The sequence below is a fragment of the Balaenoptera ricei genome, chromosome 3 (assembly GCF_028023285.1).
Source record: "Balaenoptera ricei isolate mBalRic1 chromosome 3, mBalRic1.hap2, whole genome shotgun sequence".
In the NCBI taxonomy this organism is placed as follows: Eukaryota; Metazoa; Chordata; class Mammalia; order Artiodactyla; family Balaenopteridae; genus Balaenoptera; species Balaenoptera ricei.
In genome coordinates this window covers 163155636-163169263 of record NC_082641.1, presented here as the reverse complement: position 1 = coordinate 163169263, position 13628 = coordinate 163155636, and the positions used below count along the sequence as shown (strand labels likewise).

Here is a 13628-nt window from a genome sequence, read left to right as displayed (position 1 = left end):
TAACTCAGGCCTGAGCATCCTTTCCCACAAAACTTTCTACAGATCTGTGTGGGACATACGGTAAAGGAAGTCCCCTCCCCACCCTCCCACAACACTCCCTAAGCTGGAGGCCAGGGTACTTCTCACCCCCTCCACATGACAAGAGGAAGCACTAGTGAGGGTTGTGAGTGGGTGATGGTGGGGCCGGTAGCCTGGAGAGCAGCTCTAGGGCTTGCAGGCCCTTGCATCTCCCTGCACATACTTCAAAGGGGACGGAGGTGGGGGTGGGGAGGCACATGTTGCAGACCGTCACAACTAGGTCTGGGGCCCTACAGCGTTCCTGCCTCCTTGGGGTCCAAAGGCCCTGGATATGTCCCTGGACTAGAGGGAGGAACTTTGGCACCCCCCACCCCTTGACCCTCCCTCTGCAAGCCTCAGCTCAGGGGGACCTATGGAGGAGGAGGAATTGAAAAATTTGGGTGGGTTTAAATGAAGGCTGGTTTATTGCCCAAAAGTAGAGGATAAAGGTGAGAGGGAGAGTGGCTAGTTTCTGCGCCCTGTGCACTGGGGTCCAGGGCATGACCTCCCTTGCCCATCTCCACCCTGACTCTCCTTCCCCCAGTGGCCCTGACAGGCCCCCACCTATCACTTGTTTTCTGGAGAACTGATTTTATCCCAGAGAGAGGGAGGGAGGGAGGCAATGAGGTGGGTGAGCAGAGGCAGATAGAGACCAGAGGAGGTCAGCCTGGTGGGGTTAGCAAAGAGTCCTCCTTACACTTGCCTTAAGGTGGCCCTAGCCGGGGCTCCAGGAAGTTTGAATTGTGGATTGGACTCATTAGGCAGGGCCAGGAGGATTGTTGGGGAGAGCTTGTAGGCTGGCTCCTCCAGGGCACAACAGGCTCTCTTTGGGAGGGGAGATAGTGCTGCTGAACCCCAAACCATGGTCTCTCCTCCCCCCTAGACAGAGAGCAAGCAGACTTCCAAGTGCACAATGAGAGTTTCATTTCTTTTTTTTTTTTTTAATCAAGCAGTGTTGGGGAAGAGGGTTGTAACAATGATACAGAAAACCTGGGTGAGGATGAGGAGAATGGTATCATGGAGGAAGGAAGGTGGCAGGGAGGGGGCGAGAATTCAGCCAGCGACTCAGGCTCCCACATCTATGCGCGAGCAAACAGCTGTAGGTCATGAACTCAGACTCACCCTTACTCCCACCGAGCCCAGTCAGAGTTGTGTGTGCACAAGGACACAGTGCAGGTCTCCAAACACATGTGCAAAGGACTCAAAATCATACCCAAGTAACCTGCAGTTGGCACGCACCCCCCCACCCCACCCTCAGGTGCATCAGTACGCATATGCAGGTTGTCACACAGACTCACCCCAACATGCCCACGTGTGCACATAACACTGTCTCTTAATGAGTGACAGGGACAGAGCAGGTCTCTCACAAGCCCAGACCTCTGAGGACCTGCGCAAGGACAGGCGCATGCCCAGAGCACACAGACACACCCCTCTGCCCTTCTACCCCGGGCACCAGGCACAGGCATTTCCTGACTCCAGGCAGCAGTCTGGGCTGGAGCCTAGAGATGGGTGGCATTGTGGTGACGGGGCATCGCAAGGCGGGGGGAGGGTGTGGCAGGGGGCAACTCCTCCAGGAAGACCCTGGCGGGCAGCGGGGGTGAGCGGGGCTCGGGCCTGGCACAGCACAAGGTAGCGCGGGTGATGAGGTGGTCCAGGGGCTGCAGGGAGTGCATCCAGCGGGGCAGGAAATCCCATGTCTGCAGCCACTTGGGCAGGCGCCTGGGGCTGCGACTCTGCAGCATGCTGACAAGTACCACGAAGGCCAGCAGGGCCCCAAAGGGTGTGCCCACACCTACCATGGCCTGCCAGCCTGCCATGGAGATGCCAAACACCAGCGACGGCAGCAGTAGGAAGCACAGTAGGAGGTAGAGGACGGCGAACCAGCGGTACTTGGCGGTGCGTTTGCCCAGCGCCTTGGCCATGCAGATGGGCAGGCGCGTGCAGGGCACTGGGTACCACAGCAGGATGCCTGAGATGTTGAAGAAGAAGTGGCAGAGGGCAATCTGCAGGGGAGAGGGTGGAGGGGTGGAGGTGGGCAGGGGCGCCAGCTCCTGAGTCAAGATAGATAACAGTGGCCCTACAGGGTCTGGGCAGCAGGAAAGTCAGCACTTAGGGCTGACATTCCCCCAGTAAAATACTGAAACACTTCTGGACCAGCAGGTAAATAACTGCTGCCCTGAACTCTCCACATTTCCCCCACTGATCTCCCTCTCAGGAATTCCCCAGCAGATCCTGCCCAGATCCAGTAGCTAAAAGATTCACACCAGTTTCTGGCTCAGAAGCTCTGGCCTTCTGAGTGGGCAACATCCTGGCTTATCAGTTACTCCTTTGCTCCTAGAACAGCAACCCCTTTGCTGTCTGCCCCCCAAGTCCTTGATCCCCCAAACTGAGCCAGCACCCCTTCCTCAGAGTACAAATCCCTCTTACTCTTGTTCGATTGGCATGGCTCTCAGTAATGTCTCTCCCCTGTTAGACACTAAGGTCTTGAGGGCAGCACCAGGTATACTTTGTCCGTATGGTTTCCATAGAGTCTGGCATAGTGGGTGGCCCCTAGTAGGCAGTCAAAAACTAATTTGTACGTGTTGTCCTACGTTGGGTCAGGCTCCAGGCACCAGTCCTAGCCCTGTCCTGCCTCTGACAGGGTTACTCTCCCAAGCGCACCTGGAAAGCACTGGACAGCTTCTCCCGGGGGCTGGCCAGTGCAGCCAGGATGGCCGTGGTGGTGGTGCCGATGTTGGCGCCCAGTGTGAGTGGGTAGGCGCGCTCAAGGCTGATCACACCCAGGCCTGGGGATAGAGGAGAGGACATGGTCTCCCCAGCTCCTTCCTTCAGCCCTTTTCCTGTCAGCCCTGCCCCACCTGACCCTGACTCGGTGTGGGGACTCACCGATGAGTGGGGTGATGGCCGAGGTGAACACAGAACTGCTCTGGACAACGAAGGTCATGCCAGCGCCCACCACCATGGCAAAGTAGCCTGTGGCCCAGGTGAAGGGGGTGGGAAAGTCTGCGAGCAAACGGTCCCAGTAGGGTCAGTGGGAGGGCATTGGGAGGGGGCGGGGACTTTCCTTGGGGAGGAGGAATCGATGTCAGCTTCCAAGTGGGACCTTGTCAGTCCCCTGCTCAACTGCGGTGGCTTTTCCTGGTCCTCTTTGATCTTGGATTAAAGGCCCTTCTCAGCCTGCTTCTATCATCCTTTTGCTCCCTTGTTCCCTCTGCCTGGGACATCCTCCTCACTCCTAAATATTCATCCTCGGGACAGCGTGGATATCACTGCCACTGGAAAGCCCTCCCTGACCCCAGCCCCTGGGCAGACTTTGCATCTCCCTCCTCTGAGCTCCCGTAGATCCATGGATGCCCCTTATTCCAGCGTTTGTCATGCTGCCTTTGCCAGTGCCAGGCAGTGTCCTGAAAGCTCAAAATGAGGCTTAAATGAAAGTCAGGTGGTATCACTGCCCTGCCCAAACCCCCAAGTGCCCCCATTACCCTGGATAAAGTCTAGGCTCTGAGCGCAGCCTGGGACCTGCTCTGTCCCTGTTACCTCGCTGACCTCTCCCTATCTCTCTCCACCTCACTCACTGAGCTCCCACCACACTGCTGGCCACCTTTTTGTGCCACAGTCCTGCCCAGCTGAGTCCTGCCTCGGAGCCTTTGCACTTTCAGGTAGGTTCCCTCCACCCGAAAAGCTCTTCAGCCACATCTGACTGCTCCACATTTAGGTCCCTGCTCAAATGTCACCTCTGCACAGAAGCCACTGACCACCCATCAAAAGCAGCCTCTTCCATATTCTATTTGCTGTTTTTTGCTTTCTCCTTGGCAGTTACCGCTCTATCTGAATTTATCCCCCCTCGATCACTTTTTTATTGCTTGTCTCCCCCTGTGGGCCGTGAGCCCCCTGAGGGCAGGAGCCATCTCTGTGTGGCTCACCTCTGTATCCCTGGCACCACGCCGTGCTTGGCACACAGTAGGGGCTCAATGACTATTAATTGAATCAAACAATGGCCTCTGAGAATCTCTTTGGAGCCACCTGCTAGAATGGAACCACAGCTGGAAGCAGCCACAGATCCCCAGCTGTCAGCACCTCAGGGGCCTCAAAAATCACCTCGTCCAGTCTCTTCTTTGTTCACATGGGGAAACTGAGGCTCAGAGATGGTAGGGCTTTACCCAGATCACACACCAAGGCAGTGGCAGGACTCAGCAAGATCCAGAAGGGCCCATCCTGGGGCCTGCCCACCCACTGCTCGAGGCTCACCAGTGTTGATAACCTTCTGAATGACCTTGGCCACCTGGCCCTTGAGCAGAGAGTTGAGCATCTTGACGAGGAGGATGAGGCAGGTGCACAGGAGCACCAGGGAGCCAGCCAGCAGGATGAGCCCCACAGCCAGGTCAGGCAGTCCTGTGTCCACGAAAATGTGGCCGCCTGCGGGAGGATGGTGGTAGTGGTATCAAGCTTCTGAGAGCTGACCCACTCAATCCAGCTCCTAGCCCCCAACCTTTGCCACACTCTTGGGCTCAGAGCCAAAGGCCCTGCCTCATGTCTCTTCAACCTCTAGAGTAGGGCCAGACCCAAGCCCAGGAGCTGGGCAGTCCTGGGGCTGGAAGCAGCAGTGGCCAGGTGGGAGATGGCCCTGCCTCTGCCAGACTCTGCCCTGCCGTGCCAGACATCTCCCACGCTGCAGGTACTCACATTTCTCCATAGTGGCATTTCCGAGCATCCGGCTGGTGTTGGCCTCTGCCCTGGGCCTGCGGGAGGGAACCTAGATTAAGAGGAGAGTGACTTAGAGAATTCAGGAAAATGCAGCCTGGGATGGGGGCTAAGGTGGGGGTTAGGGAGAGATGGGGGATGGAGGGGATACAGATGGTCCTCTTGACTACATGCCCTTGGATGCTTTGCTTGCCCTCTCGGAGTCTGTTTCCTCCAATGATGAAATGGAGTTGAAAATATCTGCCACAGGAGAATCTGGCTGTAGGCGGCCCTCAGAATATTCAGCCCCATCAACCCACTGATCTGGCTCTCACTGGGGCCTGCAGGGGCCTCCTGATCTGATGGTGTCTTGTCCATGTTTTCTTCTACCTCTCCTTGGCATTGGAGGCTGCTGACCATGGCCCACTTCTTCTGAAAACTCTCCCTTCGCCATCTTTTATTATCAATCCCTGTCTCAGGGCCTCCTCTTCTGCAGCATCCTTGCCCTGTCCTCTCCCCTCAGGCACCTAGCCCACGTTCTGTTTTCCTCTTGCTCAATTCCTTATCTGGAGGGGGTGAGGCAGAGGGCCCAAGACCAACATCTCTTCCCTCCCCCACCTACTATCGGTGAAGAGGAGGGGGTTCCTGGAGAGGCCCCTTAACTCAGAGGGCCCAGGGCCAGGCAGGTAGCCTAAGTGAGGGGTTCGGGCTGTGCGTGGAGGTGGTGGGGAGTGTCCTGGGCCTAAATGGGCAGCAGCTACTCAGCTCCAGGCCACTGTCACTGTCCAGAGATGCAGCCCAGCTTAGCCAAAGGGCCTGATTCTACAAGAGAAACCACAACTCTGAAGGTTTAGATAAAATCTCCCAATCTGTAAATGCTGGCAACCACTTAAAGACATACTTTACAATTCTGTGAAGGCCAGTCTGGCCAGTCTGGAACCACTCATCTGTAGCCTTCTTGGGTTAAGGAGTTTTTTTTTTTTTCCTTGGCACAGCTTGTGGGATCTCAGTTCCCCGACCAGGGATCGAACCCAGGTCCTCAGCAGTGAAAGCGTGGAGTCCTAACCACTGGACTGCCAGGGAATTCCCTAAGGAGTTCTTTTTAAAAATGCAACCTGGGCTCCTTACCTTTCCCCCAGGGTCCCATCAGTGAAAGTAGAAAGTGGGCCAGGCTTGGCTAGGAAGAAGCCATGTTACAAAGGAGGACTTGAGCCGCCGAAAGGGGCCCTTACTCCTTGGGCCCCAGGCAAAATGAAAGAGCCACAGCTTCTCCCTGTCACCACCATCTTCCTCCTCTGGGAGCTGATATGGACCCTGGTCCCATTCCCTGTGGGATCCCCTGGGGAGTCCACAGCCCACACCCCTCTGACCTTCCTGGGTGCTGAGGGTAAGGGCTCAGGTGTGGTACTGGCACTTGGATTTACAGCTCCTTTATGTTTTATTCTAATCTGTGTCATTTAAAAAATGTGTGTTAGAGATAAGAACTATTTATGGCACCTGACTTTAAATCGGGGTTTATTTTGGTGACATGTACTCCCTCGAGGGGGGCAGCGTGCTCATCTGCGTACCCAGTTGGCCATACCAGGGCCCTGGGGCACCCTCAAGCCTGGGCCAGAATTGCAGGCCGAGAAACCAGGAGAAAATAGTCTCTGATGGGCTTGATTGGAAAAGCCGGCTGGGAAAGTAGTGGTAACTGGGAGATAGCTGGGTGTTTGCTGTCTGGCAGATCTGAGTTCAAATCCTACTTTTATCTCAGCTACCTTGTGCAAGTCATGCCGCCTCACTGAGCCTGTTTTCTCTAAAGCAGGATAAGAAAAGAGCTGTTGCAAAGGTTACAGGAGGAAATATGTGTGAAGCGCTCACAACAGGGCTTAGATCATGACAGGCCTTCGATAAATTGTGCCTCCAAATAAGGATTAGACCCCCTCCCTCCCTGGGCCTATCTAGTATCACATGGTGTGTGGGTATGGGTTGACTTCCTAGGTCAGGATCAATGGCTCCTGCAGACATGCCTGAAGATCCTGGCCCTGCTGGGAAGGAAATTGGTGGACCATCCTGCACTGCGCTGGGCCTAGGGGTCTCTTGGGGGAGGGGTCTCTGGGACCTGGGGAGGCTGGAGGAGGAGGAGAGGAGCTCCACTGGGGTCCCACTCAGTGCTGACAATGTCGGGGCAGGGCAAGGCTGGGGGCTAGGACTTCTGAGTTTTGGAAACTTGACCTTCCTGCCTGGGGTTATGTGGCCCTGGCTGAGCTCAAAGGGCCGGTCCAGAGACCCTAAAGTGCAAGAGAGGAGTGTGGAGGCAGCAAGAGTGGCAGAGAGAGGGTCAACTGCATTGCCGGGCTGGGTGGGCAGAGATGGGAGGGGAAGGAGCAGGCCCTGGGGCTTCCCTGTCCAGCAGAGGGGAAGGTGGGAGCTCCAGCCTAGGTAAAGAGCTGCCAGGCCCAGGGTCTGGGGCATAGCCCCAGGATATGCCCATCCCTCCTGGGCCTTGGGTAGGTGGGGGTGGAGGAGTGGGAGGGGCATGTGGAGGGGTTGCCTTAGCCCTGGGCTCAACCCCAGCTGAGCACTCCCTGCTGTGTGACACTGGACAAAACACGTAACCTCTCTAAGCCTCAGTTTCCCTGTCTGAAGCATGAGGTCCATAATGCTGCCCACTTCTCCCCAGGCGCTAGTTGTGAGGGATCTGGGAGGAGAGAGCTTGGGATTGATGTGCTTGCAGAGACAACCCAAATTAAGGAGACACCTCTGGGAACTGAAGGATATGATTAAGCTCACAGAGGAATGTGGGCTCCAAGAATCCTTCCCCTGGGGAAAACCGTGCAGGATGTGGGCGTGTGCAGTAGTCTCCCCTCCAGGAGAAGAGGTGTTTTAGGGTCTTTGCTTTTCTGGAAGCAGAGCGTGAGTGCTCTGCTAGCAGCGCCATCTGGTGGCAAAGAGGAGAATTCATTTTTACAGCTGCACCTACCACCCCTGGAGGGTCTCCAAGTGGCTGTGGTCACCTGGTGGCATTCACGCCTGATAGGCAGAGTGGGAAATGGACACATATGGCGGGATATACATCTGGAAGAGACAGCGAAATGGAGAGTCAAGAGTGTGGGCTCCAGATTCCACCAGGATTTTTGTCCTACCTCAATCACATAGACTTGGACAAGCCTGTCTGAACCTGTTTAAAATGGGGTTGTGACAATCCCTGCCTCCCAAGTCCTCAAAAGAAGCTGGTTTAAACCAGGTATGTAGGGTTGACAATCCACACTGTGACCACACAAGAAGGTAATTCCCAGGACAGTGTCAGGACCCTGGAACATCAAGAATTGTTGGGATGCTAACAAACATTGCCTCTGGTTTTTCTTTCACCATCTGGAAAACCCCAGACTGTCATCACATAGGTGCCCTGGAGGCTGGCTTAGGCGAGGTTGGGCCTAGCTTGGTGAAAGCTGGAAGCAATGAGAACAGGTTGGAAGGGGCCACAGGAGACTCGGTGGCCAGAGGAAAAACGTGAGCCTTCAGTGCAGGAGGAGCGGCCAGTGCACGTGGCTGAGTGAGCCACTTTCCAAAGGGGACTGTCCCAGAGAGAGGGCCAGAACAGGGAGCTCACATCCCACCCCCAGCTACTCTCCAAGCCAAGGAAATCCAGTCTGGACCCTGCTCTCAAGGGAAGGTTTCCCGGGAGAGCTGGGACGAGAAAACAGTGCTCAGGCAAGCAGTAGCAGGAGCAGTGGAGGCACCAGTGAGGACAGCCCCGGCCCAGTGAACTTGGGTGGGTTGCTTCCAATCCCTGGGCCTCAGGACCAGCGTCACTGAGGATTCCATTGGGTGAGAGTTACATTTGCTGGTGCATCCTTCAAGGGGAGACCAGGTGAATGCAGCTGCAGGCAGGCAGCAGGGATTTCAGAGGACTCGAGGATCACCACGGCTGAGGAGCTCCCTTCCACAGCTTGCTTTTTGTGAAGTTCAAAGTGTGTGACTTTGGTCTCTTTCAGGTTTTGCTGTGAAGCGGAGGGGATTTTGGCCATTCAGAGGGCTTGGAGAGGGCCCAGAGTGCTCATGAGAAGGGGAGATGTGTTAGAGGGGTCACAAAGCCAGCGTGAAAGCTGTCTGCATGGGCTTTTTGATGTCAAACTGCCTTGAACACTCAGAAGGACTGAGCTGGAGCTGTGTGCCACTCAGATGCAAAGGAACCTCACAGGGCCAGTTGAAAGAATGTTCTCTGTTCACACTGGGATAAAGTCTGGGAACATCAAGTAGCAAGTGAAGAGGGTGTGCTGGGCTTCTGGTTTCCTTGTCTTTCGTTCTAAATGGTGTTACTTCTTGTATGTTATAATCAAGGGGGAGCAAATACTGTGGATTATGGTTTTGATGAAGCATTTTCCTTTTTATGGCTGAGTGAGAAAGTGTGCTAATTGCTAGCTTCCATGTTAGCCTGGTGTAATGGCTGGTCCATGAGTGTCCAACTGATCCAAACAGAGCCTCATTCCAGGCATTAGAAGCCAGAAAGCAGCAGGAAGAGTGCAGCAGGACAAGGGGACACCGGCCTGTGGGAGTCTCCAGGGGAAGGAGCCCAATATCAGTACAAGTGGCTGTTGTGTCTCCAGTGAGGTCTCCATGGCCCTCTTGTCCTGCTCCTGGGCCAGTTTCCTGTTGGTCCTATTTTTCCCAGGCATCCTTATAGCACTCTCTCCCCGCCCACCTCCGCACATTACCTGGGCCCCCAAACACGGCAGAAGTGAGACATTAATCCCCCTGGCACCCGGGGGGAAGAGAGAGCCCTAGATTGCAAGACCTGAGCTTGGGGCCCTGAAGCGGTAGGACAAGCTCTGGAGAGTTTCTTAGCCCCTTGGAGCCAATTTCTCTACCTATGAAACCACAGGGTTGAGCCATATCAGTGGTTCTTCAACTTGAGCGTGGAACAGCCCTAGAGGGCTTGTTGAAATGTAGGCTGCTGGGCTCTACCTGTTTTTTTTCTGATTTAGTGGGTCTAGGAAAGGGCCGGATAGTTTGCATCTCTAATGGGTTTCCAGGTGGTATGTGTGTCACCGGTCCACACTTTGAGAACCAATCTCTGGGCTAGATCGATGACATGCTAACTCTAATTGATTGGCAATGGCTGCCTGAAGCTGGTGTGAGGCTGGGAGGGTGTAGCAACTTCTGCCATAGGCACAGTATCACTGCAAAAGTGCCCCATATTTGTCCTCCCAGGGTAAATGATCCCCTAGGTCTACATAGAGCTTTTGAACAGACAATGACACTGGCAGTCAGCTGTCTGAAGAGGGAGTCTTCTCACTGAAGCCAGACCTGGGACTCACCTCCATGGGGTTTGGGTGGCACCAGATCCGGATGAGACTGTGATTTCTCAGGGACTCATCCCCCGTGGCAATGCTGGTAATCACGGACTTGTCCAGCTGTGGGCAAGGTGTGGGAGGGGGGAGTGAGGGTGGGGTCCTACAGTCCCCCAGCCCCCGCCCCACGACAGCCCTGCCTCCACCTGAATGATGAGCTTAGTGAAGGGCTCCGTGATGATCTTGAGCAGGTCAGGGGCATCGCGGCCGCCACGGATGTTGAAGGAGGCCACCACAAGTCGAGTGATGTGGTGCAGGTACCCGGTGGCAGCCTCCAGGGGCAGCAGGACCAGAACTGACAGCCAGTTAAAGCAGTCGTGCACTGTGGCCCCCGCGAAGGCCCTGGGCAGGGAGGCCACGTTGCAGGGCAGGCCGGAGCCAGGATGCACTCAGATTGGGGGCTCCTGGCGTCTGGGACCACCCTCCCCCGACAAGGACAGGCCCCTCACTGCTCCACCCCCTCACCGCCGGAAGTCAGTCCTGTCCCCCGCCTGCATCAGGGCCACGATGGTGTTGGTGACGGAGGTGCCGATGTTGGAGCCCATGATGATGGGGATGGCAGAGCTTACCTCCAGCACTGGTAGAAGAGGGCGCCTCTTAACTAACTGGATCAGGGCCACCCAGCTCCGGCCCCACAACCTCTCCTGTCAGACCCATTGCCCTCATCCCAGCGCCCAGCAGGCATTCCTGCCATGCTGCTGACTCTGCTCAGCCTCAGCGTCACAGGTACATGGGGGCACATGCTGTGTGTTTACATGTGTGCATACATGTGAACTGATGTTCACATATGTGTACCGCACCTGTGTATACGTGAACAAGTGTGTGGGTGCATGTCCATGAGGGCACGGGTCCTAAATTCAAATGTGTCTCTGTGCTTGTGTGTGCACATGTGTACATGAGTGTGACATCACTTTCATGTGTCAGCTTGGCTAATACCCAGTTATTCAGTCCAACACTAATCTAGATGTTGCTGTGAAGGTGTATTGCGGATGGATTTGCCTCAACCATCAATTGACCTTGAGAAAAGATTAACCTCAATAATCTGGATGGGCCTCATCTCATGAGATTAAAGGCCCTAAGAGCAAAACTGAGGCTTCCCTGGGGAACAAGAAATTCCACCTGTGCACTGCAGTATTGGCTTCTGCCCAAGAGGCCCAGCCTGCCTCACAATCACATAAGCCAATTCCTTGCAATAAATCATAGATCTCTATATATCTCATGCAGGTTCTGTTTCTCTAATTCCTCTGGTTCTGTTCCCCTGATTGATGGAATGAGTGACTGTGTGGCGACATGGAGGTGAGCCTTCTTGAGGGTGTACTCCCTAGTTGCCACCCTTCCCAGCTCCTGGGGCGCCCCTCCTGGCTGAGACTCCAGGCCATGCTTTGGAGAACAGAGTGGGAGACACCAGAGCTGCCCATTGCCCGCGGCCCCTGCCCCCACTCCTGCTCTTCCCACCCCAGCCACGGGTCCAGAATCCCAGCCCCCCACTCCTTCCCTGGCCCTCGTGGGCCAACTCACAGCCGGAGGAGACCATGCTGACCACGATGGATGTGGAGGTGCTGGAGCTCTGCACCAGCACGGTCACAAGGATCCCCACCACCAGCGCCGCCACCGGGTTGGACAGGATGGCATTGTCCTTGAAGATGTCGCCAGCCACCTTCCCTAGGGAGCATGAGCCAGCGTTGTCCTAGACGCTTCAAAACCCTTCCCTGGTCCCCTCCCCTCCACCCTACCTCTCCCCTGAGGCTTCCCTGGGGAAGGAGAAATTCCACCTGTGCACTGCAGTATTGGCTTCTGCCCAAGAGGCCCAGCGTGCTTCACAATCAAGTAAGCCAATTCCTTGCAATAAATCATAGATCTCTATATATCTCCTGCAGGTTCTGTTTCTATAATTCCTCTGGTTCTGTTCCCCTACCTCCGGCCAGCTGGAAGGCTGAGCTGAGCACGTCCAGGGAGCAGACGAAGAGGTAGAGGAAGGCGAGCATCAGTGGTACCTTGAGGAGGGTCAAGCCAGCCCGGCGCAGCTTCTGGGCCAACCCAGGCTCTGGAGACGGGCCAGTCATGAGCACAGTGGCTGGAGGGCTCTGCCAGTGACTGCCGACACCCCTGCCACCCCGACCCAGGCCCACCTGGCTTCTGCTCATCCTCCTGGGCCAGCTTGGCAGGCAGCGGGTCATGGTGCTCCAGAACCTCCCCATAGGGGCAGCCTTGCTCGGCGAGGGCCACGGGGCCCAGGCTGGGGAAGGCATAGGCTGAGGTACCTGGAATCCTGTGCAGGACTGGGGAGCGAGGCTGGTCAGGAGTTCCCTGAGGCCCCACGTCCCGGGGAGGTTGGGAGGGGTGGGCAGAGGGGTGGAGGCCTCCCCACCGGGACGGGACGTAGGCAACTGAGGGCAAGCAGGGTCCAGGGGTGGGAGCAGCACTCACCCTGTGGGCTGGGCACGTAGGCAAAGGCCGCCCCACGCATCATGTGCCCCCCACACACTGGGAGTGGGGAGACAGCCCGGCCCTCCAACCTCTCTCCGTAGGACATCATCCTGGGTGCACACTGTGGGCCCTGCACATCAGGGGCACAGCAACACTGAGTGAGAACTGCCGTGTCCTGGAAACTCACACACACTCACACACCCATACGCTCACGTGCACAAACACCCATGGTGTGTGATCCCAAACATACATCCAGCGAAGCACACCCTCCACCGTCCCCCCACACCCAGACGTGCACACTCAGGTGCTCAGCACAGATTTGGGGATTCATTCATTCCTTCATTCAGCAAGTATTTACTGAGCATCTACTCTATCGAAGGCACTGAGCTCGATGCTGGGGTACAGCTGGCTAAATACAGATGCAGCTCCTGCCCCCAGGAAGCTCAAAGTCTAGTGGAGAATCAGATGTCAATGAAATAATCCCTCAAATAGATGGAACATGGCAATGGGAACAAGTGTTCTAATGACAGATGCAGATGCCACCAGAGTGCCCCTGGGGCACAGGGGTTCATCCTCACAAGTGAACTTCTTTCTCCATCCACCCCCACCCCCCAGCAATAAACAAGCACTGATGGGCCTTTCTGCCATGAATGAGGCTCAGACCAGGACTTGTTTAGTTAAGGAGGGTCCCCATCCTGTCCCCAAGTCTGGGAAGCCCTTGACTTGCTTTAGCCGCCCCTGAATTGCCGCAGGAGTTCCCGGCTGTCGGGGTGGGAGTGACCCAGTCTGCTTCAGCACCCCACCCTTCACCCCCAACCTTATTCCAAAGGCCCTGGCTGTGGGGTTGGGGGGCATGCAGAGTTGAATTCCAAGCCCTGGAAGAGCATGAGTCCGTTTTACTCTGGGGCAGTGAGCCAGGCTGGGCTGGGACTGAGATGTTATGGGGGACAGGAAACAGAGGCACAGTAAGGACAGAGGTGAGGAGCCTAAGAGTTGGGGATGGGGTGGGGGTGTGGGGACCCTGGACTCACCTTGGTGTTCTGTGTTTCAGCTCCTGCTCAGATGCTCAGGGAAGCCCTAGGGGCCTGAGGAGAAGCTGGGATCCTCTTCTTTATACCTTCGGGTCAG

General features: G+C 55.9%; 1 protein-coding gene across 1 annotated transcript; it reads right to left on the bottom strand.

Annotated features, from left to right (window-relative positions):
• Window positions 1-977: 977 nt before the first annotated feature.
• On the bottom strand, window positions 978-13610 carry SLC34A1 (solute carrier family 34 member 1). The gene is made up of 13 exons (XM_059917806.1): window positions 13532-13610; window positions 12501-12630; window positions 12203-12352; window positions 11989-12117; window positions 11592-11735; window positions 10539-10650; window positions 10220-10415; window positions 10041-10136; window positions 4741-4810; window positions 4306-4473; window positions 2944-3060; window positions 2719-2843; window positions 978-2060 (listed from the first exon to the last, which is right to left on the bottom strand). The coding sequence occupies exons 2-13, from the start codon at window positions 12607-12609 to the stop codon at window positions 1557-1559; spliced, it is 1920 nt and encodes a 639-aa protein (XP_059773789.1). The 5' UTR covers window positions 12610-12630; window positions 13532-13610; the 3' UTR covers window positions 978-1556.
• Between the last annotated feature and the right edge of the window lie 18 nt (window positions 13611-13628).

What these genes read in the sequence shown, in the direction of transcription:
- SLC34A1 (XM_059917806.1), bottom strand. Translation starts at nt 12,609, where the DNA reads ATGATGTCCTACGGAGAGAGGTTGGAGGGCCGGGCTGTCTCCCCACTC. An exon ending in AGCCTTCCAGCTGGCCGGAG is followed by an intron (nt 11,736 to 11,988) that starts GTAGGGGAACAG and finishes CATGCTCCCTAG; the next exon opens with GGAAGGTGGCTGGCGACATC. An exon ending in TCACTAAGCTCATCATTCAG is followed by an intron (nt 10,137 to 10,219) that starts GTGGAGGCAGGG and finishes CCTTGCCCACAG; the next exon opens with CTGGACAAGTCCGTGATTAC.